At 41.8% G+C, this 26,273-nt stretch overlaps 1 protein-coding gene across 1 annotated transcript in view; it reads right to left on the bottom strand.

The window, feature by feature from the left end:
- Positions 1 to 26,273, bottom strand: part of TPO (thyroid peroxidase) — a 1,574,682-nt gene that overhangs the window by 139,338 nt on the left and 1,409,071 nt on the right. Inside the window, exon 9 of the mRNA XM_044086790.1 lies at positions 1,775 to 1,983. Coding sequence (XP_043942725.1) covers positions 1,775 to 1,983 — 209 coding nt within the window. The remainder of the gene's footprint in view (positions 1 to 1,774; positions 1,984 to 26,273) is intronic.

Below are 26,273 nucleotides of genomic sequence, written 5' to 3'. Positions count from 1 at the left end.
CCGGTTCAATGTATGTTTGATTATCCAAAGAATTTAATTATCCAAACTACCCACAGTCCCAATTAGTTCAAATATTCGACTCTCTACTGTACATTGCTTTATTAATAACCATGGTTGTCATCGTGGCTTTCCACGCAATCCCGCAGACCTAGTTTGCCCATAGGTAAACAGGTGCACATGCCTGCAGTTGTTAATGTTGCTGTATACAATTTCCATGCTTGTTTATGCTTAAAGGTGGTGTGCAGCATGCATATCTAATTAGCACTGCTGCTCACTGTGCAAACACAGTTTTCTATGAGTAGGCTTTGCACTAATCCTACATGGAGTTTGTTGAATCCCCAGGATGTAGTGTGACAACATGAAACAAGACACCAGTTCTATTCAAAATTGCTATATTTCCTTAAACTTTTGGAAAAGGACATTGTAAGACATTCTCTTCCTGCAAGCATTGCATGTTCCAGATATTTCAGAGTATCTGCAGCGAGTTTTAACAGGACAGATTTGCTGACATAGGAACATGGAATGGATAGTCAAATTTTCATCTTTATAGTATAGGAATGGGGTAAGCTATAGTTATAATGTTATTAATGCAGAAGAAAATTCTTATCTAAATTCTTTTGTGCAAGAAGTCGACACTAGTAAAGTTGAGAGGTCTGCCATGAATGATCATTGACTTTCCACTGCTCCGAATGGATGTCTTGCACTTCTATGCAGTTAATTGCTTGATTATCCTAAGGATCACTCAAGAGGGGCTTGAACAAACACCAACATATACACCATCTGTTCAAAATTAAAGAAATATTTTTTGCAAAAGACAATCTCCTGCAGCCTGTATATGGAAGGGATGGGGTGCTCCATCACCTTCCATATTCATTATTCTCAGTCTGAGGTCAAAACAATATTAAAAAACAAACAAAAACAGTATTTGTTCATTTCTGAAATGCTACACAATCTCAAGGAAAAGAATAACACAAAGTGATTAAGTTGGCAAACATTTCTACAATGATAGCAATTAATCAAAAATAAGCAAACATGACACTCAAGCAACCAAGTGCAATCAAGTTTGAAGGAAAGTTGGGTAATATGTCCCTGATATGGGGTAGAGACCTGCATTTCCTTCAAGGACTTTGACTCAGACTGTGCTGAAGCCGCAGGACAGAATGCAACTAATTCTGATATTCTGTTGTTGTTATACATTTTGAAATAAATTTTAAATATGAGGTGTTTCATGAATGGCAAACAACCCACAATCAGTTGGGAGACTGTCTACAACATATACCTTATTATATGCATCAAATTCAGCAGAGAAAAATATCTACACAAACTCTCAGACTTTTTGGCAAAGTCAATTTTAAATATTGTCACTTTGTGTGATCCTATAGAATCAAAGTTCCCAGTTTATCCTTTGCTAGTCAACCACTGAAAAATAAAGGCTTCAGGTAAGTCTCTGATAACAAAGATGGACATCTTTGCTGTGTTCCACTGGTCAGGATTTGATGTCAGGCCCTCTCAGTGACATTTAATGCTTCTAAATGTGGAAGAAATATTAGAACAAAATAACTTTCAGATGATATGATTAAATCAGTTGAACGTGTCTGAATAACAAACATTTACTTAAATACAATTTCTTGCTAACAGGAATGTTTAAATGCTGAGCTAACCAGAATGTTTAAATACTGAACTTTATATCACAGCTTATTAGCAAAAATATATACAGCCAATCAGAAGATCCCTGAATATTCTCTTAAAGTGAACAATGAAGTTATGAACTGACCTTTGCTGGGATTTTCATGCCATGCTTCTAAGTTCATACTGGGTGTTTGTTCACAAGGGATGAATTCTTTTGGGTATTGTCCATAAATAAAGGCATCAAATGGCACCTCTTTAAGTCCTGTGTTATCACAAATTACCCGTGAGAAAGTATGCTTGACAAGCTCTGATCTTTGTGCTTCTGAAAAAAATCCATGGTTTTCCCACCAAAATCTTCAAGGGTGAAAAAAAACATTCAAAAAGTTAAAAATGCACATCTGTACTTCATACCCTTTACATAGCTATATTCCTCTATACTAAAGTATGCCTTTGACCTCACTTGTGTAGACAATGACAAGAGCAATTGAATTTACTAGCTGATGAAAACTAATAAATTTCATTTGAATCATGTTTTCTATTTGGTTTACAGAGCTTTATTTATTATATTTCTTGCAGTTTAAAATAATATCCTAGACAACTTTAGCTACTGTTATGATAAAGTTTTTTTCTCATTCCCTGGGATTCAATAAACCAAAATCTCCGTGTAGGAACAGTGTAACCATTCCTGTACGGAATATGGCTGCCGAGCGATCCAGCCAACTACTGTTCTGACGTGCACAAGCCTGCCTACACTATTCCTGCACGGACACCACTACATGATGCTAATTACCTAATTTGTTGGTGAAAACCATGCAAATGAGGTGAATTAGTGATTCAGCAAGCAGGCAGGCATCCGTGCAAGAATAGTATTAGTTGCAGAAATGTATTTGGCTACTAGCCAAATACATTTCTGCAAAAATTAAAATGGAGGCATGACAGCTGAAATAAAAGTATGTATTATAATCTTTAGGCATGCCAATGGCCAAATATATGGCTATTGGCATGGAAAAGTGTTTCAGTTTTCTAAAAATAAAAGTTTTTTTTTTGGCTGATATTGGCTGTTTAACCATAGGGCAGCAGCATGCAAACGGGATCTTGCCGAAAAAAAAAAATGTGAAAACACAATTTTATGGGAAATCTGCATTTTGGCAGTACAGTCTATGGCATGCAGAATCAAAACTATACCAGGGAACAGTGGTTGATAAGGGGAAAGGCTCTGGTGTAGTGCAATAACTAGGGACTAAGGCAGTAGGGTATGCAAATGAGGGGAAAATTTACTGAATCACAAAAATTTTCTAAGTGCCAAACTGCACCTAACCGTGTAGGTGCTATAACACAATCGTGTAGGCAGGAGAAGCAGCTGACATGAAAAGGGTGTGTGTCATGCTTGCTGTGAGCACATTGGAGCTACATGGCTACCAGATAAGCTTAGCTAAGCACAGCTAAGCAAGGGTGTGTGTCTGAGGCTGTATTGACTTATTCCATGAAATGAAGAGCATGTTCATGTCCAGGGAAGGGCCATTTTTCATTGTTTACCTTAGCTAAACAGATCTGTGCGGTGCCAACCGGATCTAAAACAAACAAACCCCCCCCCCCAGAAATAGAAAGACTGTATACATTTGGGCACCGGGTCTGCGCGGCTCACATCAGGGCTTAAAAGGGGCAGAAATGGGAAGGGAGAAAAAGAAAAAAAAGGAAAATAGCAGGATTAAAGCAATCAAGTACAAATAACATAGCTGGCAGGTGGAATGCATCATAGTCAGCCAATCATACAGGCAGCATCTGCAGCACAACAGTATAAACTATGGAAACACCTTACAGTCTGTTTTTTTCACACAAACTCTGAACCATTGATGTACACATGCGGGGGAATTTTAACCAAAAAAATGTTATGGGCTGCCATTGCTTTGATCCATCAGTATGTGCTAGAGGCTGAGGGAGGTGAGGAGGATAATGCTGACAACCGCCAAAGACTGAGGAGGAGGAGGAGAGGAGAAGAGTGTTCAGACTCAGGGTAACTTACCAGGGGCTACATGATCTGTAGATAGTAGAGTGCTACAGGGTGGACAGAGACATAATGCAACAAATCATAGAGCTGTGCCGGCCTCAACTCAGACCCAGAGCCAACAGAGGGGAATCCATCCAAGTGAATACCAAGGTATGTGTAGCCTTAAGAATACTAGCTACAGGTACTTTCCAAAGACCTACTGGGGACATCATGGGGGTCTCACAGGCATCTACATCCAGGGTACTCCACCAGTTCCTGGATGCCATCCTACCACATGACAGTGAGCACATTTACTTCCCCAACACCCGTAAGGAGAGGAACAGCAATACGCATCTCTTCCACCATGTAGCAGAATACCCGGAGGTACTGGGTGCGATAGATTACATGCACATCCACATCAAAGCACCACCCAGTGAACAGAGTAGGATCTACATAAACCACAAGGGCTTCCCCGCCATCAACTGCCAGGTCATGTGCAATGCCCAGGGCATTATCATGAATGTGTGCGCTGGCAGCCCTGGAAGCTATCATGACTCCCACATCTGGCATTCATCACAGCTATATAGTCATTTGCCAGTGGGTAAATCCCATATGGCCATCTGGTAGGGGATGCTGGCTATACACTGGAGCTGTGGATGATGACACCCATCAGAAATGCACACACACCCACTCAAGAACACAATAATAAGGCACACTCACAAACCATGATCATTACAGAGAATGTATTTGGGATGGTCAAGTCACAGTTCTGCTGCCTTGACATATCTGGTGGAGCCTTGCAGTATTCTCCAGCCACATGTGCACACATGTTTATAGTATGTGCCATGCTACATACTATGATCCTGCGGAAACAGCTGCAGCAAGAACAGCACTGGGAAGGGTCACACAGCCAGCCACCATTGCCAAGGTCCCCACAGGCACAGAGGGACTTAGAGGAGGAGGCCCCTCAGTCTGTCCCTGTAGGCAGATGGAGGCATGCCCGGTATGTTCAGGCCTTGGCAAAGAGGCAATGCATAGCACACACACTGATACACTAGGGACCCAGGGATTGACACCCCTCTCTGACTCACACACACACAGTAAAATGGATGACACACACATCACATTACCTGTAACTTATCATGCATAGGCAGTGTACTGTGTGTATCTAACATAGGTGGCCCTCAAGTACCGTCCTCACAACTGCTGCAGGCACAAGGTAAGTCAGTCTTCTTAACAATAAATAAATGGTTTAGTATGGTTTGGTAGCATATCAGTGGTAATGATGCATGCATGCAAGGGAATGGGGTGGCCTACTGGGATAGCAGCAGACAACTGACAGCTACGTGGGACACCAGGAAATATTTGCACAATAGCGGCCTCACCACACTATGCAGTAGTACCCAAGGTGGCAAATCCCACCGCAGTATATGTGTGGGGCCAACTAACTTGGGGTTCATAGGTCACAGGCATGGATGTCAGTGTGAGCTCCCATACCCACCCCTCAGACCCACACAGCAAGTCAGCTGTAGAAAACCAGAGAGAAATGTCTGGCAAAGGCCCACAAATGGTGGCAATGTTGAATTACCCCTCTACAGACTCACAAAGTGATAGCACAGCAGGTTTTGCAGTTGCAGTAAGGCTATGAAGGGTAAGAATTCTGAAACTCAAATCTATGCCATTACAATCTGACTTGTGGTCTTTACTGATATGCCTCTAGTCCCCAAGACAGGGCACAATAGTATGGTAAATGGAACCAAAATGTAAAGCAAATATCAACACAGTCTGTACAAATGTGTACAGTTGACAGATGTGCCCCCTCCCAATATACCCACAGAAATGCACTAACATGTATGCTTGCAGGGAAATAGCAGCATAGCACACATTGGCAGGGCTGTCCCAATCCACATGAAAACATGTTGCATGTCTACAATATGCAGGGGTCGGGTCTATATTACAACATCGAAGTTTCAAAACTTTGAATGTTCTAATATTGGCCCGTATTCAGCGAATGCTGAAAATATCGAAGCTACAGAAAACCAAATTTTTTCCTAGGGAAAGAATTCAGTTGTCCATTTCTGTTACTTCAGTATTTTCAGCTCTGTGGTGGAAAGTTACAGGTCGGGTTCAGGTAAGTGTGCGATTGAGCGTGAGTTAGGTTAGTTAGGGTTAGGGTGCAGGTTAGATATGTGTGCGATTGTGTGGATGTGAGGGTTAGGGCGGGTTAGGTGAGTTAGGGTTAGGGCACGGGTTAGGTATGTGTGCGATTGTGTGGACATGAGTGTTACAATGGGTTAGGTGAGTTAGGGTTAGGGCGCGGGTCAGGTAAGCATGTGATTGTGTGGACGTAAGGGTTAGGGCAGGATACGTGAGTTAGGGTTAGGGCGCAGGGTGAGGTGAGTGTGCGATAGTGACGGACCTTAGGGTTAGGGTTTGGGTTAAGGTAAGTGGATAGTTAATGGTGTATGTATAGTTCAGTGTAGGGTTAGGTGTAAGATTTCAAGGTGTATGTGTGTGGATTGCTGTTGGTTTGGTGTGCTTGTGTTGTGTGCATGTGTTTTGGAACAGCAAATTTTTTCCCTAGGAAAAAAATTGCTGTTCTGTATGTTCGATGTTTTAAACTTTCATTGAATAGGGGTCGATATTACAACATTCAAAGTTTTGAAACTTCGATGTTCTAATATAGACCCCAGGGGTCAATGAGCTATGTGTATGTGTGGTTAATACTGTCAGGATCTGGCCAAGACTTTCTCCTGGCTGTCGTCTTGTAGTGCCTTAGGTGCAGTGCTGTCTTTGACAGGATCATGTGCAGATAACTGGAGTGCCAACTATTATGCATGTCAGTGACACCTACTGCTCTGCCACTGACATACCTGGAAGCCACTGTGCTATGTGGAATATACTACATATATAATGGACTTCTTAAAGGCTGTGTAGCTGAGGTGCTAAGGATTTTGTGAATATAGTGCTTTTTGGTACTGTTGCCAGTGGTTATTTTCAATAATTCTTTTTTTTATGTTTGCTTTTACATATAATGGACATGCCTGCACAGTATGCACTCTATGCCCACACCTATAACTCCCAACCTCTGACAGCAAGACATCTGGACAAGGGCAGAAATAACAGTGGAACAAAGGCACAATGATAGGCATGTGTTGTAAATATCACCCTTACATACTGAGAAAGTTGGTAGGTTGAGGGGTTTGCAGTAGCAGCAATTGTCTGAAGGTTATGTAGTCTGAAACCGTACTGTCTGTCATTATTTTGTAATATCACTCTTCAATTATATCTAACTAAACTGCCATAAAAACACAAGTTTATGTAGACTGGATGAAACCCCTAGCCAAACACCTGGACAATCTGCCAAAAAATGTACAGGTGAGAGGTATGGCCACACCAGGATGTGACATCTCAGGTTAGAAAGATACCACAAAAGCAGGAGATCTCCAGCCAGTATATCACCAAGTTTCTGGACTGTTTATGTAGAATGTCATCACTCAACTGGCTGTAGCCACACCTCACAACTGGCCTTGTTGGGCAAGAATGTACATAGCTGGCCTCATAATATTGGTCTATGCATCATACAACTAGTATTCCTTTGGCAAAGCACTGTGATGATCTAAGGATGTCTGCTACTAAGTAATGACACAATACATTGCAGTGTCAGACTACAGATATATATGAAAATGCCTGCTAAACAAACCCAGTACCCTGAGGAAAGTCCTGTGTACTCCTGAGAGGTATGGTTGTAGCACAGAAAACCCTGGACTGGAGTACACTTATTTCTGGAATGGAGTCCCACTCTAACTATAGAAGGTCACACCGGGCATGCTCCCACACTTAGAGCATCACAGGACATGTTGGAACTCACATCGGACTGTATGACTGTATTGCGTATATACTTTAACTATGCCTAAACACACACACACACACACACACACACACACACACACACACACACACACACACACACACACACACACACACATCAGACAGGATTACCCTCAGCTAGCTGTAGGTGTCCCATATGTGATATATCTGCATCTCTTGCGTGCACTACACAAACATATATATGGGCAACAGATAAAATATGTCACGCATACACGCACATAGATGTGGGGAAGTGAGAGACAGACAGACAGAGTGAGTCACACACACACAGATACCCTGAATTGCATACAGTGATGTCCTGCTGTGGACAGTGGCATACCAGATGTAAACAGTTGCATGTGCCAGCATAAAAGATGAGCCCCATTGTGTAATAGTACTGAGGTTGGGGTTATAAAATCACATCACTTGCCTGCGTGTGTGTGTGTGTGTGTGTGTGTGTGTGTGTGTGTGTGTGTGTGTGTGTGTGTGTGTGTATCTGTAGGTCTAAGTACTAGGAGACTGTTCCCAGTCAGTACAGTTCACATTGCCGTACTTCACAAGATCTCCTGCTGTCATTCACCTTAGAAGTACCATTGGACACCCATCACCCCTATAAACTCTGTAGCACATGTGATAACTGCATAACACTGTAGTACAAATAACTACATAGATAGGGGTTCTAATCTCAATACTAGCAACTGTGTGTGCGAGAGTCAGAGAGTGTGTGTTTGTTTGTAGGTGAACCAGTTTTAGGCCATTCCCACCCACAACACTTCCCAGTGCCCCACTTTATCAGTCCTGATGATGTCATTTCCCTTATTAGCACCTTTGGCCAGTTGTCAGCCCAGTAAGCTTTGTAGTGTGTGCGATAACTGTGTAATACTATAGTACAAATAACTAGACAGGCAGGGGTTCTACTCACAGATCCAGCAAGTGTGGGTGTATAAGTGTGTGTGTATATTTGTAGGAAGAAGTATTTTGATAAGTTTCCCACAGAGTGCCCTACTTTATCAGTCCTGCTGATGTCATTTCCCTTATCAGCACCTTTGGCCAATTGTCAGCCCAGTAAGCTCTGTAGCACATGTGATAACTGTGTAACACTATAGTACAAATAACTAGATAGGCAGGGGTTCTAATATCAATACTGGCAAGTAAGTGTGTGTGATAGAAAATCATATTATGTGTGGGTTATACCATTTAGAGTTGTGTACCATCCTGTACACTTCCCATCACCCTACTTTACAAGGCCTGCTGATGTCATTTATCTTAGAAGTACCTTGGGACAAGGTGAAATCATAAAAGCTCCGGGGGTGCATCTGATAACTTGTGTAACACTGTAATATAAATAACTAGATAGGTAGGGGTTCTATTCTCAATCCTGGCAAATGTATGTGTGTGCTTGGGTTGAGAATCATATTGTGTGTGGGTTATACCATTTTGAGTTGTATACCACCCTGTACACTTCCCATCACCCTACTTTACAAGGCCTGCTGATGTCAGTCACCTTAGAAGTACCTTGGGACAAGGTGAAATCATATGAGCTCTGTGGCACATCTGATAACTGTGTAACACTATAGTAGATAAAACTATATAGATATGGGTTCTAATCTCAATACTGGCAAATGTGTGAGTGCATGTGTTTGGGTGAGAATCATATCCTGTGTGAGTTATACCATTTTGATGTGTGTACCATCCATGCCTGTTTACCACCTCCTGATGGCATTGCTTTATATAGTGTGTTAATCGCATCTGCGTCACATGCATGTTAAACCATTGTACAGGCCATACCAGTCATCTGTACGAATGTCTATGGAATATCCACATGTTTGCAATCTATATGTGGTCTGTGTCCCCTAACAATGGCCATGTATGTGATATTGTTGCCATATAGGTCACAGGTAGTGTAGTGACCCACATGCCAGCATCAGATATCATACCTGACTGAAACATCATGTTGATACAACATCTGCTACCCTGTTAGTTGTCCAGGCTTGTAGGAGCTATTGATTACTCTAATTGCCATTTCTGGTGGGTTATCTCACCATCCATGAAAGCATTCACAACATTCCATGTTGTAAGAGGTAGTGGGTTATGTCCCATGCATATAATCTATGTAGGGCATGTCATGTGTATATAGCACTATAGTACATGTAGTTTTACTAATCTGTATATTGCCAACTTTGTTTGTGTTACTGTATGCACATCCCCTGTGTCAGTCTTTACTGTGTGTGTATGCAAAGGATATACCATTTTGTCTCCCTGTTCCACCCTGTGAACTCAGGAATACATACCACAAACCTGTCATACATAGTGCCATGCATGCCACCACTAACTGCATCAGGGTTGAGTGTATGGGAAAGAAATTGCAGGGGCAACAGGTCCTGACAGGTGAATATGTTGCAGTTAATCTAATGGGTAAGCTTGTGAGGGACCTACTGACATTTCTCCAGTAACCTGTTCTGTATGTATGAGCCTGTGGTACTATACAAAACTGAGGTGACATGTCTGAGAGCTACATGTCTGTGACAAGGGGTATGTATGCAAGGTCACACTGTCTGACAACAGTGTCCTTCACACACTGTTGCATGCATAGACACCTGGTAAACGTACATAAAAAGCTGTACCTTAGCTATGAAACAGTGTATTTCCACTCTGCCATACTCCATGCTGGTAATGTCTGCACAAGTTACAGCTTGCAGACACACAGACACCTGGAATACAAACAGAATACAGCATGTCAGACTACATTCAGTCAGTTGTACTAACAGCAATAATGCATAATGGCTAATAAGGTACATACAGCTTTATGTGTACCCATAACAAATGCAAGCAGACAGCACCTTACACAGTATTACATAGCTACACTGTACTATATTCACTCTGTGCATCAGACCCATATTAGCATGTCCCTGCATTGATGGTATGAATGACAGGGATGTGGCACAGGTATTATCATATGCACAGGTTGTGGTGTGGGTTTGCCAGAGGCCTAGGATGAGCCATATGGTTGACATCATTTGTGTGTGTTTGGAGGGGTATTGTATAGATGGGCTGTGCAGAAGTGCTGTGTGTGTCTGAAGGTGACCTGTCTGTGATACAGATATGTGTACGTATGTATGCATACAGTCACATCATGTGGCTGCCCTACACAGGGGTATGTTGGACAACTGTGGACTGCACACAGCAGGGTGTCCAGTTCAATATCTCCAGCCATGGACACGGGAACTGGTCCTGCCAGGGGTCTCACTGGCACCACCAGGCCCAAGGCCAGATGCAGTACTGGTTCCTGATGGTGACTGCTGTCTGCTGGATCCATGTCTATGATGGGACCAGCCAGGACCATGTGCTCATGGCTTGCTCTGTTGTGATGTGGACACCAACTCCCCTTTGTAGTGCTGTTGTTATTGCCACTATGGGAGTGTAAAGGTCAATGGCCCCGTAGACTCTCAGCTGATGTTGGTGTTGATCTACGTCCATGTGGCTGGCGCCCATCTCCCAACACACATTCTAGCACAGACATGCCATGGTCGAGGATTGCCGAGGTCTCACCCCACTGTCTATTTATGACCTCAGTATTTTGACATGTGGCCTCAACAAGGTCATGCATGGCACCACTTAAATCAGGAAGACTTGCATCCAACACCCTGAGTATTTGTCTGGTGTTGCAGTCGCTACATGCCTGTGCATCCAAGACAGCCCGAAACATGCATCTGGTGACACCTGCTGTGGCACTTGCGACAGCAGCTTTACAAGCAGCAGTCCTCCTGTGAGCACCCCTTTCCATCCGCCTGTGTGGGACCTCACCTGTACTCTGGCTATGGCCAGTGTCTACACTCACACCTGCCATAGTCACCACACTAGCATGTTCTATGCCACCACCTGCTGACTGTCCATCATCTGTGACTGCTGGGGATGGGGTATGTGTGGGCATTGTGACTGTGTGCGGGGACATTGTGGATGACTGTGGGATGACAACCGATGGCACAGATTCAGCCTCTGATAACCCCACTTGTGCCTGACTATAACCATCATCATTGTCAGAGTCTGCAGACAGACATCAGATTCTGAGTGGGAGGGACCATGACCACCATGTCCACCTGTGGAGGGAAGACAACATATGTAAATTAATACCTGCACTATGACATTTGCTGCTACACACACACACACACACACACACACACACACACACACACACACACACACACACACACACATGCGCATGTGCACACACACGCACACACATGCAGATGAGGTGGCAGACAGGCATTACAAAGACCTCACATTAGTCAACTGGTGACATTCACAACACAGTTATACCACTACATACACACCCTGGACAGGCCCTCGACATCATGCACTACAGCCCTTTCCACTTACTGTTACTTCTTACATACACCTCTTTGATACGTGAGTAGTGTTAGTAGGTGATGGGCCTTCAAGTAGCATCCACTGTACCCATGTACACATAATTGCTGTTCACCTGTATAGCACAGTGGCAACTCCTACAGAACATACCTCACAACTGTGCAGAGTGTTGCTGAATGTCTACATGTGTGGCTCATATTTCTGGTCTATTCTTCATAAATCCTGTGTTTGTCTGACACATTACTGGGATGATCTGAGGACTGGTGTCACTAATTAATGACAGATTTTGAGTTTTACACTTCAGAACCTGCAGTACATGTATGTTAGAAATGAACCGGTTACAATAACAACCTTCTAATCTTACAGTGGATATTATAAGTGTAGATACCCCTGTTAACATGCCAGATTTGTCTGATATATAACGTGACATGAAAGAAATCATGTGATAACATTTCCCACCTTTAATGTGACCTATAACCTGTGCAATCTAATTGAAGAACAAACACATGATTTAGGGGTAACATATAGAAGTTGAAATACTTAGAATAGGCTGGATGCATGACTGTGCACACCCTTAAACTAATATTTTGTTAAAGCACCTTTTGATTTCATAATAGCAGTCAGTCCAATTGGGAAGGTGTGTATCAGCATGGCACATCTCGACTTAGCAATACTTGTACACTCTCTCTTGTAGAAGCCCTCCAACTCTGTCAGATTGTGAGGGCATCTCTTCTGCACAGCCCTCTTCAAGGCACTCCACAGATTTTCTATTGGATGTAGGTGTGGACTGTGGATGGGCCATTCCAAAATGTTGATTGTCTTCTGGTGAAGGCATTTTTTTTGGATATGGATGCATGGTTTTGGTCATTGTCGTGTGGAAAGGTGTAATTCCTCTCCATCTACAGCCTTCTAGCAGACACATGAAGATTTTGGGCCAAAAGGGACTGGTATTTGGAACTGTTCCTAATCCCCTCCACCTTGGCTAAAAGCCCACTTCCAGCTTATGAACAGCAAACCCAAAGCAGGACACTGCCATCACCATGCTTCACCATGGGGATGGTGTTCTTTTGGTGATGCACAGTGTTGTTATTGTGCTAAACAAACCTTTTGGTATTGTAGCCAAAAAGTGTAACTGTGGTCTCATTACACCATTTCACATTTCCCCACATGCTTTTGGGAGACTTGATGTATTTTTCTTGTGAAATTCGACCTGGATGTTGTTCTTTGTGAGAAAATGCTTCCAACTTCCAACCCTACCCCATAGGCTAGACATGGAGAATCCCTGCAACTCCTTTGGTGTTGCTGTAGATCTCCTGGCAGCCTCTCTGATCAGTTTGGATCTTGTCTTTTCCACACATTTGGAGGGATGTCCAGTTCTTTGCAATGCCACTTTTGCCTCATATTTTCACCACCATTTGATGACTGTGTTCACTGTGTTCCATGAAATATGCAATGCTGTAGAAATGTGTGTGTACCCTTCTCTGGGCTGATTTCTTTCACAAAGGAGATCCCTTTGCTGCTTTGTAAGCTGTATGCGAACTATGGCTGTTGCTGTAACAGGCAACTGAGCATACCTCTCAACCCGGAAACATCAAAAATCTTGACAAAGGCCCATGAAAATAGGTACAAATCTGTATGCTGATTAAAGTAAAAGTTACATACATAATTATGTAACCCCACCTACTCCAATGTAATTGTGGGATACCAACTTTCAAATGCAAACTAAGAACAGATGACCAAACTATGGCCTCAGAGTCCCCCTGCAGCCATTCCAATGTCCCATTTCTTGGATATTTCACCCCATTTACCATAAACACTATAATGTACATATTGCTTTACTTCTACAATGATTATTTGGATTTCCTTAAAATTTTTATTTTACATTTTATAGTACAAACACTAATAGACATCTTCTACTAATAGACATCTGCTAAACAAAGCAACACAACCTCACAATGAAAATAGACTTAGCATTAAAACTTCTCTGCCTTTGAAACTCACATTCATTGAAACAGCATTAAAACCCACATTCAAAGAAAATGCATCTGACCAGTGGCAGATAAAGATTGCTTTTGGGCTGTTTTCAAATAATAGGCCCCTTGCACACAAAACATACACGTGTTTTTTGGCACACCTTCCTGACTGTATTAAATTATATTCCTTGTATAATACAGCACACTTGTTAGAGTACATTTTAAATGTATTGTTTTGAACATTTTTCCAGTAAGCAATGAAACAAAATGCATGAACCAATAATGACAAAATTGCCCAATTCAGAACATTTCCATCATAAAAGTCTCCTCAAACTTCTACAATCCACCAGTAAATATTGTATGCCCAATCTCTGCAGAAGTAAAAGTCATCTAAATTCCACATTAAAGAGATCTGTAACAAATGAACTATATTTCATTATTTCATCTACAAGTAAAGTGCCTGTGTTAGCCTTGAAGAATAAATTGCCTATGTTACATTAAAAAAAATATAAGCTAGTAATATTTCAAAAGGGAATGGATGGCAAACTGATAACAGGTTCATCGTTACTAGGTATCTCCACCAAAGGAGAACATTCTCAGGACTGTAGCATCAGATCCACCCCCTTTAAAAGTATAACACAGTACAGTATCAGCAATCCATCTACATAGTGTGGGAGTAGAACCCACAGCCTTCTGCAGCAAAAGCAAGTATACTATCTGTTGTGCTACTAACAATGCAAATAGACTTTGCATAAGCAGCACTAAACTTATCTTTTCCTGAAGAACTGTGCAGCACAAGAAATCAGGTAAAAGCCAAAATTCGTTGTGGGGGGACAAAGGCCCAAAACTGGGGACACATTGTTTGCATAATCTTAGAAAGTTGCTAGAATAAAATGTTGTGTTACCATGTTTTCCCTGAAAGATAGGAAGACTGAAACTTAAATGGCTAACATTATTTAGTGAATTTAGTTCTCACTGATTTGCCAGAAAACCACAAATATTATTTTATTTTACATTTGTTTACCGGGAAAGTCCAACTTGAAAGAAAGCCAATTTTCATTGGAGGCCAAGGGAGAAATGCTCCAGAGTCAGACACATATCTTTGTATCATTGGAGGAAACCGGAGCACCCAGTGGAAACCTACACAAATGCAGGGAAGAGATGCAAACTCAACACAGAAGGCACTTCAGCTGAGAATCAAACCAGATAACCTCTCACTGTAAAACAACAATGCTACCACACTTCACCACCTAAATTTTAAGAGAAACAGACCAAAAGTATGAGCCAAACATAGACCAAAAGTATGAGCCAAACATTCCGGGCATTCTGTGAAAAACTGTACAGTTGAGAGCTATTCAGTCAGAAGTGGTGGTATGGGTAGGGAACTCAGGCTCTTGCTCCTTGTACCTAAAGTACAGGGTTTGAGCCTGAGTAACCCTAACCACCAGATAAACCTAACAGGCATTTTCTCTCTCTCTCTCACATACATACACACACACCCCTAAATTAACTACAGACCTGTTCTCATCTCTGAATAACAGAGCACTTCTAAAATAAACACAGAAATGACCACCAGACAGCACTTCTAATTAATATGAATGAATGCACACACACCCCTAAATTAACTACAGAGATGTTCTCGTCTCTGAACAGAGCACTTCTAAAATAAATGCAGAAATGACCACCAGACAGCACTGCTAATTAATATGAATGAATGCACACACACCCCTAAATTAACTACAGAGCTGTTCTCATCTCTGAACAGAGCACTTCTAAAATAAATGCAGAAATGACCACCAGACAGCACTTCTAATGCAGTAACAACAGAGTACTTCTAAATGCACACACACACCCTTCTAAATTAACTAGAGACCTGTTCTCATCAATGAATAACAGAGTGCTTCTAAATTAATGTAACACAGCACTTCTAAAATAAATGCAGAAACAGTAAAAGTGACCACCAGACAGCACTTCTAATTAATATAAATAAATGCAGTAACAGTTCTAAATTAACTACAGACCTGTTCTCATCAATAATAAATGAAGTACAGAAACAGTAATGGTCCGGTGACCGTCTCATAATTTAAATGCAATTGCATGCGCCCAGAAAGAATGGACTGCAGCAGCAAACACTAGCAAAAGTAAAAGGTTCGGACCTGTTTGCAGCAGTAACTGTCTCTGTTCACAGTACACACCCCCCCTAAATTTACTATGGACCTGTTTTCATTTCTGAATAACAGAGCACTTCTAAATTAACATAACAGAACACTTCTAAAATAAATGCAGAAATGACCAACAGATATCACTTCTAATGCAATAACAACACAGCACTTCTAAATACACACACACACCATGGTGGTGCAGCGATAGCATTGTTGCCTAACAGCAAGAGGTTCTCCTGTTCGATTCTCGGCTAGAGCGCCTTCTGTGTGGAGTCTGCATGTCCTCCCCATGGTCGAATGGTGTTCGAAAGACATGCGTGAATGGGTGTGCCTTAGTTGAAGGTTGGGCGTCGGACTGGCACCTCAGCACCATAAAAAAATTGACTGACAATCATTAGCGGACCAGAGTTCCACTGTGGCGACCCCTAACTGGGAAAAGCCAAAAGAAAAACAACAACAACCTTCTAAATTAACTATGGACCTGTTCTCATCAATGAATAACAAAGCACTTCTAAATTAACATAACAGAGCACTTCTAAAATAAATGCAGAAACAGTGAAAGTGACCACCAGACAGCACTTCTTCTTATTAATATAAACGAATGCAGTGACAGTTCTGAATTAACTACGGACCTGTTCTCATCAATAATAAATGAAGTAGAGAAACAGTAATGGTCCGGTCTCATAATTTAAATGCAATTGCACATGCCCAGAAAGAACAGACTGCAGCAACAAACACTAGCAAAGGTAAATAGTTTGGACTTTTTTGCAGCAGTAACCGTCTCCGTTCACAGTACACATGCCCCTAAATTAACTATGGACCTCTTTTCATCTCTGAATAACAGAGCAATTCTAAAGTAACATAACAGAGCACTTCTAAAATAAATGCAGAAATGACCACCAGACAGCACTTCTAATGCAGTAACAGCAGAGCACTTCTAAATACACACACACCCTTCTAAATTAACTAAAGACCTGTTCTCATCAGTGAATAACAGAACACTTCTAAATTAATATAAATGAATGCAGTAACAGTTCTAAATTAACTACAGACCTGTTCTCGTCAATAATAAATGAAATGCAGAAACAATAATGGTCCGGTCTCGTAATTTAAATGAAATTGCATGCGCCCAGAAAAAATGGAAATGTAGCAGCGAACACTAGCAAAGGCAAATAGTTCGGACTTGTTTGCAACAGTAACTGTCTCCGTTCTCATCACATTAATAACTAACAGCAGCAACTGGAAAGTTTTCCTTAGCAAAGACAGAACACTTTGGAGTTGGACCTGTTCTCAAGCTTCTCATCAAGTGGTAACTGTAACTATATGCAGCAGTAACTGTTCTCTGTTCTCATCACATACAGCAACTGGAAAGTTTTCCTTACCTAGAGATAACACACACACACACACACTACTTTTACTGCCCATAATTAGTCACACCCCTCGAGCCCTCAACCAATTTCAACAGGCTAGCAGGCTGCTCACGATGCTGATGTCATCTCACATGCCTCTGCATGTGATGATGTCAGCAAAAATAAAATAATAAAAAAAAAAGCCAGGAAATTCAAGAAGAAAGGGGCCACTCAGGAATTCGTGGCACCCCATTATTTGGACCTCAAAACCGGTAAATGCCTAGGAATTCGGTACGGTTGAGAGTTCTGCAACTGAGCAAATGTTAGGATAATCCTGGTAGGACAGCTGACCATGCTGTTAATCAAAGAGTCTCTGTAATTGATGGCAGGTGTTTACCCAAAAAGACGTAATGTTATAATTATATTGAAAGCTGCTTCAACACAGTATTAGCTTCAGCCTGTACACACGTATGCAACTAGCTTCTTGTATGTTTCTCATGTGTCATAATTGTTCCCCTAACAGATTTGTTAGTTTTACAATGGAATTGTATAGGATATAGGTCACATGAAAGGTTGGAAGGGTTCAGAAATGTTTTATTGTGCTCTCATTTTTGTATATTCGACCTGTGTTAAAGAGAAGGAAGCTTAGAACCTAAAGTGGTATCATTATTTGTTGTTTTTATTGGTCAAATATGTTATGAAGTATTTTTTATTATGCACCCATAATGATTGTTTATATCAAGTGTATAATTTATTGTGTATATATACACATACATGAAATTAGGAAGGCACTTGATGTTTAAACATTTTGTAATATGTTTTTAATTGTTTTTTACAGCAATAGCCTAAGCTACGTTAGTATATCTGTATAAGCTGTCAATACATGTTAAAATTAGATGCTGTTTATTTAATGATTAGGAGGAAGTGATGTCACCATTAATTAATTTATATATACTGGTTTTAAAATGATTGTTTTTTGGCCTGAGGAAGCCTTTGGGTGAAAGCGCTTGCCATGATTTTGTACTATTAAAAGGACTTGTTTTTGTTATTGTTCTTGGATCGTTCTTGGTGAAGTGAAAACTGCCTGTTTATGTGAACTGCCTTTTTGCATTACATTGTACTTTTGTATGAAGTGCTTGTGTATTTAGCACAAACGATAGCGCAAGTCATTTCTGAGTGTTTGGATGTCTCGTTTATGAGGAGCATATTGCCCTGCCATTATTCTCTCCTGTGTTTTATTTTAGTTTATATTGCCTGTCATTAGCCACCACTTACAACCACACCATACCCGTGTCATCTATCAGCACAGTATGAACCTGCATTGTACTCCTGGTCCTGATGTGTCATGTTCCCTCCAATGAGGGTCAGTACATTGCATAAACCACCATTCATCATTCACATTGGTGTAGAGGGATGACAGTAGCCATCTTCCTTGGAGATGGGATGTCAATGGTGCTCAGGCTTTGCTTGCATACAGTGTGTAATGGAGCAGGAAGCATATGCCTGAGTTCATGTAGGATGCAGGCAGGAATGTTATCATGTCCTATGGAGACTTGCTTTTGTTAACTTTGATTAGGCAGTATGCACCTGTTCCTTGATGATGAGGGGAGGGATGTGGGTGCTGTGCATATCCACCTATACTAATGGTGAACCAGGGGGGGTGATGTTTGCCCTAAACCTGTCTACAGCAGGTTGGCTGTAGCTATGGTGTGTGTGTATGTGGTGTGATTGACGACCATTACAGGGTGGGTTGGGTTGTTGCCTCTGAGATTGCAGACATATGTGAAGATGGCCTTGTGATTGCCCTTGGCGTATGTGTCCAATGTGTACTCTTAGTTAGCCTTACAGTAATCCAATTGTGACCTTATATGCTCATTCAGACAAAGATTGACTTGCTGCCAAGTTGGTGCCTGCTCCTACTTTGCCCTGTACAGACAATATAGCGACTGATTATGTGGTTGTGTATTGCTGCTGTCCAGCAAAGGGGATTACTCTACCTTGGTGGAGACAGGTTTTACAAGTAAGGTATTGCTGAGCCCATACAGCTATGTAGGTGGTCATATAGCTGTTTGTAGTAGGCATGGACACAAGGTCATAACACAATTGGACACCTCTCCAATTTCAACCTGATAATCATGCTTATTCTAGTACCCATGTCTGTGTCCGGGCAATGTAACAACCAGTAGATGTAGAAATCTAACTCTGTTGGATGCACAGAAACTAAGATTACACACGTGTACAATATGTACAGCTTATTTACCTGACATTTTGCATCCAATGTCTGTTGTTATGAGGCAGCCATGTACACTTAGTCATACATACATGTGCACAGGTAATACCTGCTATACATTTCTGTTCTATGTCAGTATGGCACACTGTATTTGCACTCTTGCTGCTCAGTCATTCCTCTCAGCCTGTTAGAGCAGGACATCTGGAGGATGCCACACATACATGGGGGGTGATGGGCCAAAATTAGTGATACTTTCTTAATATTGTTGTAACACACTTAAGTCATTTGATAGCACAGTAGCATTTGCATTCACAGACATACCCTGGAGGATGTGCAACACTCATATGGCAAGAAGACAGGAGAAAGGCTAGGAGTGTGTTAGTGAGGGTAAGAACTTTTAATGTTGGCAGTATGACTGGTATAGGCACAGAGCTAGCTGATATGATGGACAGTAGGAAGGTTGATATATTGTGTGTGCAAGAGACCAGATGGAAGGGGAGTAAGGCTAGGTGTACTGGAGGTAGGTCCAAATTGTTCTATCATGGTGTGGATGGGAGGAGAAGTGGTGTATGGGTTATCCTGAAGGAACAGTATGCCAAGAGTGATTTTGGAGGTGAAAAGAGTGTCGGACAGAGTGATGTTTATGAAGCTGGAAACTGATGGTGTAATTATGAATGTTGCTAGTGCATATGCTCAGCAAGTTGGGTGTGTGATGGATGAGAAAGAAAAATCTTGGAGTGATTTGGATGAAGTTGTGATGACTGCACTCGAGGGTGAGAGAGTGGTTATTGGAGCAGATTTCAATGGGCATGTTGGTGAAGGGAACAGAGGGGATGAGGAAGTGATGGGTAGGTATGGTGTTAAGCAAAGGAATGCAGAAGGTGAGATGGTAGTGGATTTTACAAAAAGGATGGACATGGCTGTGGTGAATATGTATTTTAAGAAGTGGGAGGAGCATAGGGTAACATATAAGAGTGGAGGAAAGTGCACACAGATGGATTATATCCTATGCAGGAGGGCCAGTTTGAAGGAGATTGGAGACTGTAAAGTGGTGACAGGGGAAAGTGTAGTTAGGCAGCATAGAATATTGGTCTGTGGGATGACGTTGGTGATCAAGAAGAGGAGGAGGAGTGTGGGGCCAGCACCAAAGATGAAACGGTGGAAATTGAAAAAGGGTGTTTGTGAGGTTGAGTTCAGGGAAGAGTTAAGACAGGTACTGGGTGGCAGTGAAGAGTTACCAACTATCTGGGTAACTACAGCAGAGCTAGTAAGGGAGACAGCTAGAAAGGTGGTTGGTGTGACATCTGGACAGAGGAAGGAGGACAAAGAGACCTGGTGGTAGAATGAGGAAATACAGGAGAGTATACAGAGAAAGAGGTTGGCAAAGAAGAAGTGGGATTGTCAGAGAGATGAAGAAGAGAGAGGTGGTGAAGGCTAAGGATGAGGCATATGAAGAATTGTATGAAAGGTTGGACACTAAGGATGGAGAAAAAGACCTGTACCGATTGGCTAGAGAGAGGCACTGAGTTAGGAAAGGTGTGCAGCAAATAAGGGTGATAAAGGATAATAAGGGAAACATGCTCACAAGTGAGGAGAGTGTGTTGAACAGATGGAAAGAGTACTTTGAGGGGCTGATGAATGAAGAGAATGAGATTGAGAGAAGGTTGCATGATGTGGGTATGGTGAATCAGAAAGTGCAATGGATTAGCAAGGAAGAAGTAAGGATAGCTATAAAGAGGATAAAGAATGGAAAGGCTGTTGGTCCAGATGACATACCTGTGGAAGCCTGGAGGTGTTTAGGAGAAATGGCAGTGGAGTTTTTAGCCAGATTGTTTAATGAAATCTTGGAAAGTGAGAGGATGCTTCAGCAGTAGAGAAAAAGTGTTTGGGTACCAATTTTAAGAATAAGGGTGATGTGCAGAGCTGTAGTAACCACACAGGGATAACATTAATCAGTCACAGCATGAAGTTTTGAGAAAGAATAGTGGAAGCTAGGTTAAGGAGGGAGGTGATGATTAGTGATCAGCAGTATGGTTTCATGCCCGGAAAGAGCACTACAGATGTGATGTTTGCTCTGAGAGTGTTGATGGAGAAGTGCAGAGAAGGTCAGAAGAAGTTGGATTATGTCTTTGTGGATTTAGAGAAAGCAGATGGCAGGGTGCCTAAAGAGAGGAGTTGTGGTATTGTATGAGGAAGTCAGGAGTGGCAGAGAAAGATAAGAGTGGAACAGGATATGTACAAGGGTAGTGTGACAGTAGTAAGGTCTGCAGTAGGAGTGATGGATGCGTTTAAGGTGGAGATGGTATTACCCCTGGACCCTTTCTTATTTGCAGTGGTGATGGACAGGTTGACAGATAAGATCAGACAGGTGTCCTTGTTGACTATGATGTTTGCAGATGACATTGTGATCTGACCCTGGAGAGGTGGAGATATGCTCTAGAGAGGAGAGGAGAGGAGAGGAATGAAGGTCATCAGGACTAAAAGAGAATATATGTGTGTGAATGAGAGGGAGGATATAGGAATGGTGAGGATGCAGGGAGTAGAGTTTGCGAAGGTGGATGAGTTTAAATACTTGTGATCAACAGTTCAGAGTAATGATGAGTGTTGAGGAGAGGTGAAGAAGAGAATACAGGCAGAATGGAGAGGGTGGAGAAGAGTGTCAGGAGTGACTTGTGGCAGACGAGTACCAGTAAGAGTGAAAGGGAAGGTCTACAAGAGGGTAGTGAGACCAGCTATGTTATATGGGTTGGAGATAGTGGCATTGACAAAGGATGAAGCTGCCAATTAAGAGGAAAAGAGGAATGCCTAAGATAAGGTTTCTAGATGTGGTGAGAGAGGACATGGAGGTGGTTGGTGTGACAGAGCAAGATGCAGAGAACAGGAAAAAATGGAAATAGATGATCCGCTGTGGTGACCCCTAATGGGAACAGCCAAAAGAAAAAGAAGATGTTGCAATGTCAGTCTTCACAGATTTGCTAGTGATTTGCCAGACATAACACTATATGAGTAAATGACTACAAATATGAGGCACAGCAAGTCTTGTTGAGACATGTCTGTTGAACTTCCTATTTCCCATTATTACATACCCCCTACTCCATTGCATTACATGCTTACTTGACATACTTTTTTCCCAAGTATAGTTGGTTTGATTCTGATTTCTGTTTGTTTGTTTGTCTGTTTGTCTCCAAGATGTCTCTTTTTTTCTCTCTCTCTGTCTACCCATGTAGAGGTATAGACCTGTTTTGCATAGGCAGCAGTTTGCCTTTTGTAGGTAATGCTCATGAGCAGCTGATGGCCTGTGCACTAATTGGTGCCCCCCACTTGCTAATTACATGCAGAACTGCTGTGTTATTCCTATAGCCAATGGCATGGCAACACACTCCTATGATTGAGTATTTCATGTGGGCATTACACCTTTTCCTTGCCTGTGAGAACATCATGGAAGTGTGTAAACAACGGTATCACAGAGGGTAGTTGGAAATACCTCTTACAATGAAAACTGTGGAGACACCCCAACAAAATGCGGGAGAATGTTCCAGACATAGGGACAGACTGTAAGTATTGCTGTTATGCAGCTGGATTAATGCTAGTTTAACAGAGTTTGTGTGGACATGGTTAGTCTGCGTGATTTTAAGTCTGACAGTGTTATGTGGTTGACATGAATATGAGCTAACTGATAACAATGTCCAAATAGTCCAAATAATACTGCCCACTCTAGCCCAAAATAAACAGCTATTATTCTAGCTGACAAATTTAGTGCAAATTTTACTCCTGCTCTGGTTATGACTATTCTGCATATTCTACAGTTGCAGATCCTTCCTGTAATTACCATATAATAAGTCTTCTCAGCTCTCCCTCTAAAGCTAAGACTACCTCATCCATGGGCCTTGCTAACATACATGGTTTCCTGATTCATTATCATTATCAACCTCTTTTTAACCATTTCTGACATGGAGTTGAGTGTTCTTATCAACTGTCACCACATTTCTTGATTCAGTGCCACTCTCCTACTTTCTTCAGGAGTTATGTTTGACTGTCACATGCCCACTCTCATGGAAACCAACTTTTTTTGGATGTCCTCATTTCCTCTTGCATTCTTCCTGTGTCCTGCATTTCCTTCCCCAAACTGTATTTTGCTTCCTTGCACATATACCTTAATCACCATAATCACTTCTCTTTAACCTTCTTTGCATTTGGAGCTCCTTGAGCTTCTGCTCTGATGTCATAATTTTGGCATCTGTCTGAAAGTGTGCATTCTACCACCCAGCTCAGGCACTTTGTCTCTATCTTCTCTAGATTCCTCAGCTGCTCTGCCTTTGCTGCTCAGGTTTCTGTACCATACTGGAGTATTGGTCACAGCACTGCTGTGTACACCTTACTGGCTGCAGCAGCTCTGATTCTAGCTTGATCCCCTCCTTCAGACTTCACATCTCCCAGCTACCCCTCCCACATAATCAAAGCCGTTAAGCTGTTCCATTGTTTTCCCTTCTATTTTAGTTTTCAGATTCCTCTGATTTCCTCCATCTGCTGCCATGGCAAATGTCTTGTCTGTATTCATAGTCATCTGGCGTGCCTTCAGATTTGCATTCATTTGCTGAAATTCCTTTGCAGAGGTTGCCTGTAATGCCACATCATCTGCATACAGCAGCTTTGTTGATCTATCCTCAACAGCCTGTTTACTAGTCAATCATCAGTATAAATGGCAGTTGGCTGACAGCAGAACCCTGATGCATACCTACTCCCACTGGGAACTCCTCTGTGAACCTGAACACTGTACTTTTGTCATTAATTCCTTGCCCGTAACCTGCACTAATTCTGCCAATGTTTCTGGGACACTGAATCATTACAGGAATGCCCAAATCAGCTTTACTGGGACCTTGTGATATGCTTTCGCTAAGTTTAGGAATGTGAAGGTGGACTCTTTCCTCATCTCTACCTTCTCCTCCACTATCAGTCTTACTCCAAACATCTGATTGGTTATGCTGCATCCTGATATGAATCCAAACTGTTCATGTTCCATCTTACTTTCCACTACTCTGTGTATTCATTTATCAGTCACTTCATATGGTGTGACTGGATTTTGATATCTCTGTACTGCCCACATTTGTAAATGCTCCTTTGTGTATACTGGCAATACAACACTTATTCTCCAGTCATCTAGCATATGTCTTTATGTCAATACTGGTATGAGTATCATCAGGAACTATTTCATACATTCATAAGTTCAATGGTAAGTACTAGGCTAGCTGCCCTCGGGGGGGGGGGGGGGCATTTTAAACCTCGCCAATTTCCCTTTCAAAGATGAGAATCAATGCATGTACCTTGTAACTGTGAGGTAAGCACCATAACCATTATACTAACTCCTCCCAAACATTTCTCCACCAACTCATGCAACAGTTTGATAATATGTGTATTGACTTCATGTTGATCTGCTGCTTCTCCTGAATTAATTTTCCTAAGTGCTCTTCTTACCTCTTCTAGAGTGTGTTCTTCTTTCCTCTTCTATCATAGGCTGTGTCTGGGACAGCACAGACTCCATGAGAATTTTTTTTCAGAAGCTATTGGAAGTACTCCTTTCATATGACTTTGCAGTAGTCCTGAGGAGTAGTGAGAAGGTTGTTGGTTGAATCCCTTATGAAGGGTGTTGGATGACTATCTTATTTATCTTTTTGTCTTTGCTTTGCAATGTGATGTTTTTTTTGTGCCATCTGCTGAGTCAATTTCCAGAAGTTGGTAAAGTGGCATTAATGCCTTGCTCTTGGTTATTCTGACTGCTCTCTTAATCTTTTTTTCATTCTTAGCCTGATCCATATTTTCTATCTCCCACTTATTCCTGCACTCCTTCTTTCTTTTGATGACTTCCTGGACTTCCATATTTCACCTCCAACTTTCTTTATATACCTTATTCCCATACTTGGCTCAACTGCATATCTGTTCTATATAGTCTTCATGCATGCTATTTTGAGATCATGGAATTTTTCTTTCATGCCACCTATTTCCTCTTCTTCCTAAAGTGCTAGAACCCTGAGCACTTCATTGAACTCTTTTGCTTTCACTCCAGTTAACATTACGGTCTTCAGCCTAGTCTCCATTGACCTTAGAGACTTCTTTGACCACAGCTGATTATGACCACAATTGGTGTATGCTATGGGCCATGAGTTTCACTGAGAATGACATTGCAATCTCACTTTGCAATCTCTGATTTTCAACAATGCCCTTTCCTTACTTGATGAACCATGTGTAGGCCACCATCATGCCATTTGCCAGACAGACAGGCACATAGAATGGTTTCTCCTTCTTTACTCCTGTTGCCCCACCCATGTGGACCCAGGCAGTACTCATATCTTGTTCTGTCTATCTTGATATGAACAGTCAGTTCCTTATTATCAACACTAACTCATGCAGACTGTTTTATTTAGTAAACCCTGCATCTGCTACCTGAATGCATGCACTCTTTTTCTTGCCATCACAACCCTGCTGTGAGGCACAGTTTGACATTATGAATATTTCCCTCTCTTTACAATGGAGTCTGATTGCCATGAGTCAATCACTAATTCTATGACATCCCTCACTGTCTTAAGAAGACACTCACTCACCAAAGTTCCCATACCATTCTTGTCTATCCTCTCCTTGAGTAGTAGACTCTGGATCCCAAGACAAGTGAGTTTGCTGCACTGCCTTTCCACCTTGTTTCCTGGATATGTAGAA

The sequence above is a fragment of the Protopterus annectens genome, chromosome 1.part1 (assembly GCF_019279795.1).
Source record: "Protopterus annectens isolate FY-2018-M chromosome 1.part1, PAN1.0, whole genome shotgun sequence".
In the NCBI taxonomy this organism is placed as follows: Eukaryota; Metazoa; Chordata; order Ceratodontiformes; family Protopteridae; genus Protopterus; species Protopterus annectens.
This window is presented reverse-complemented; position numbering and strand designations above follow the sequence as displayed.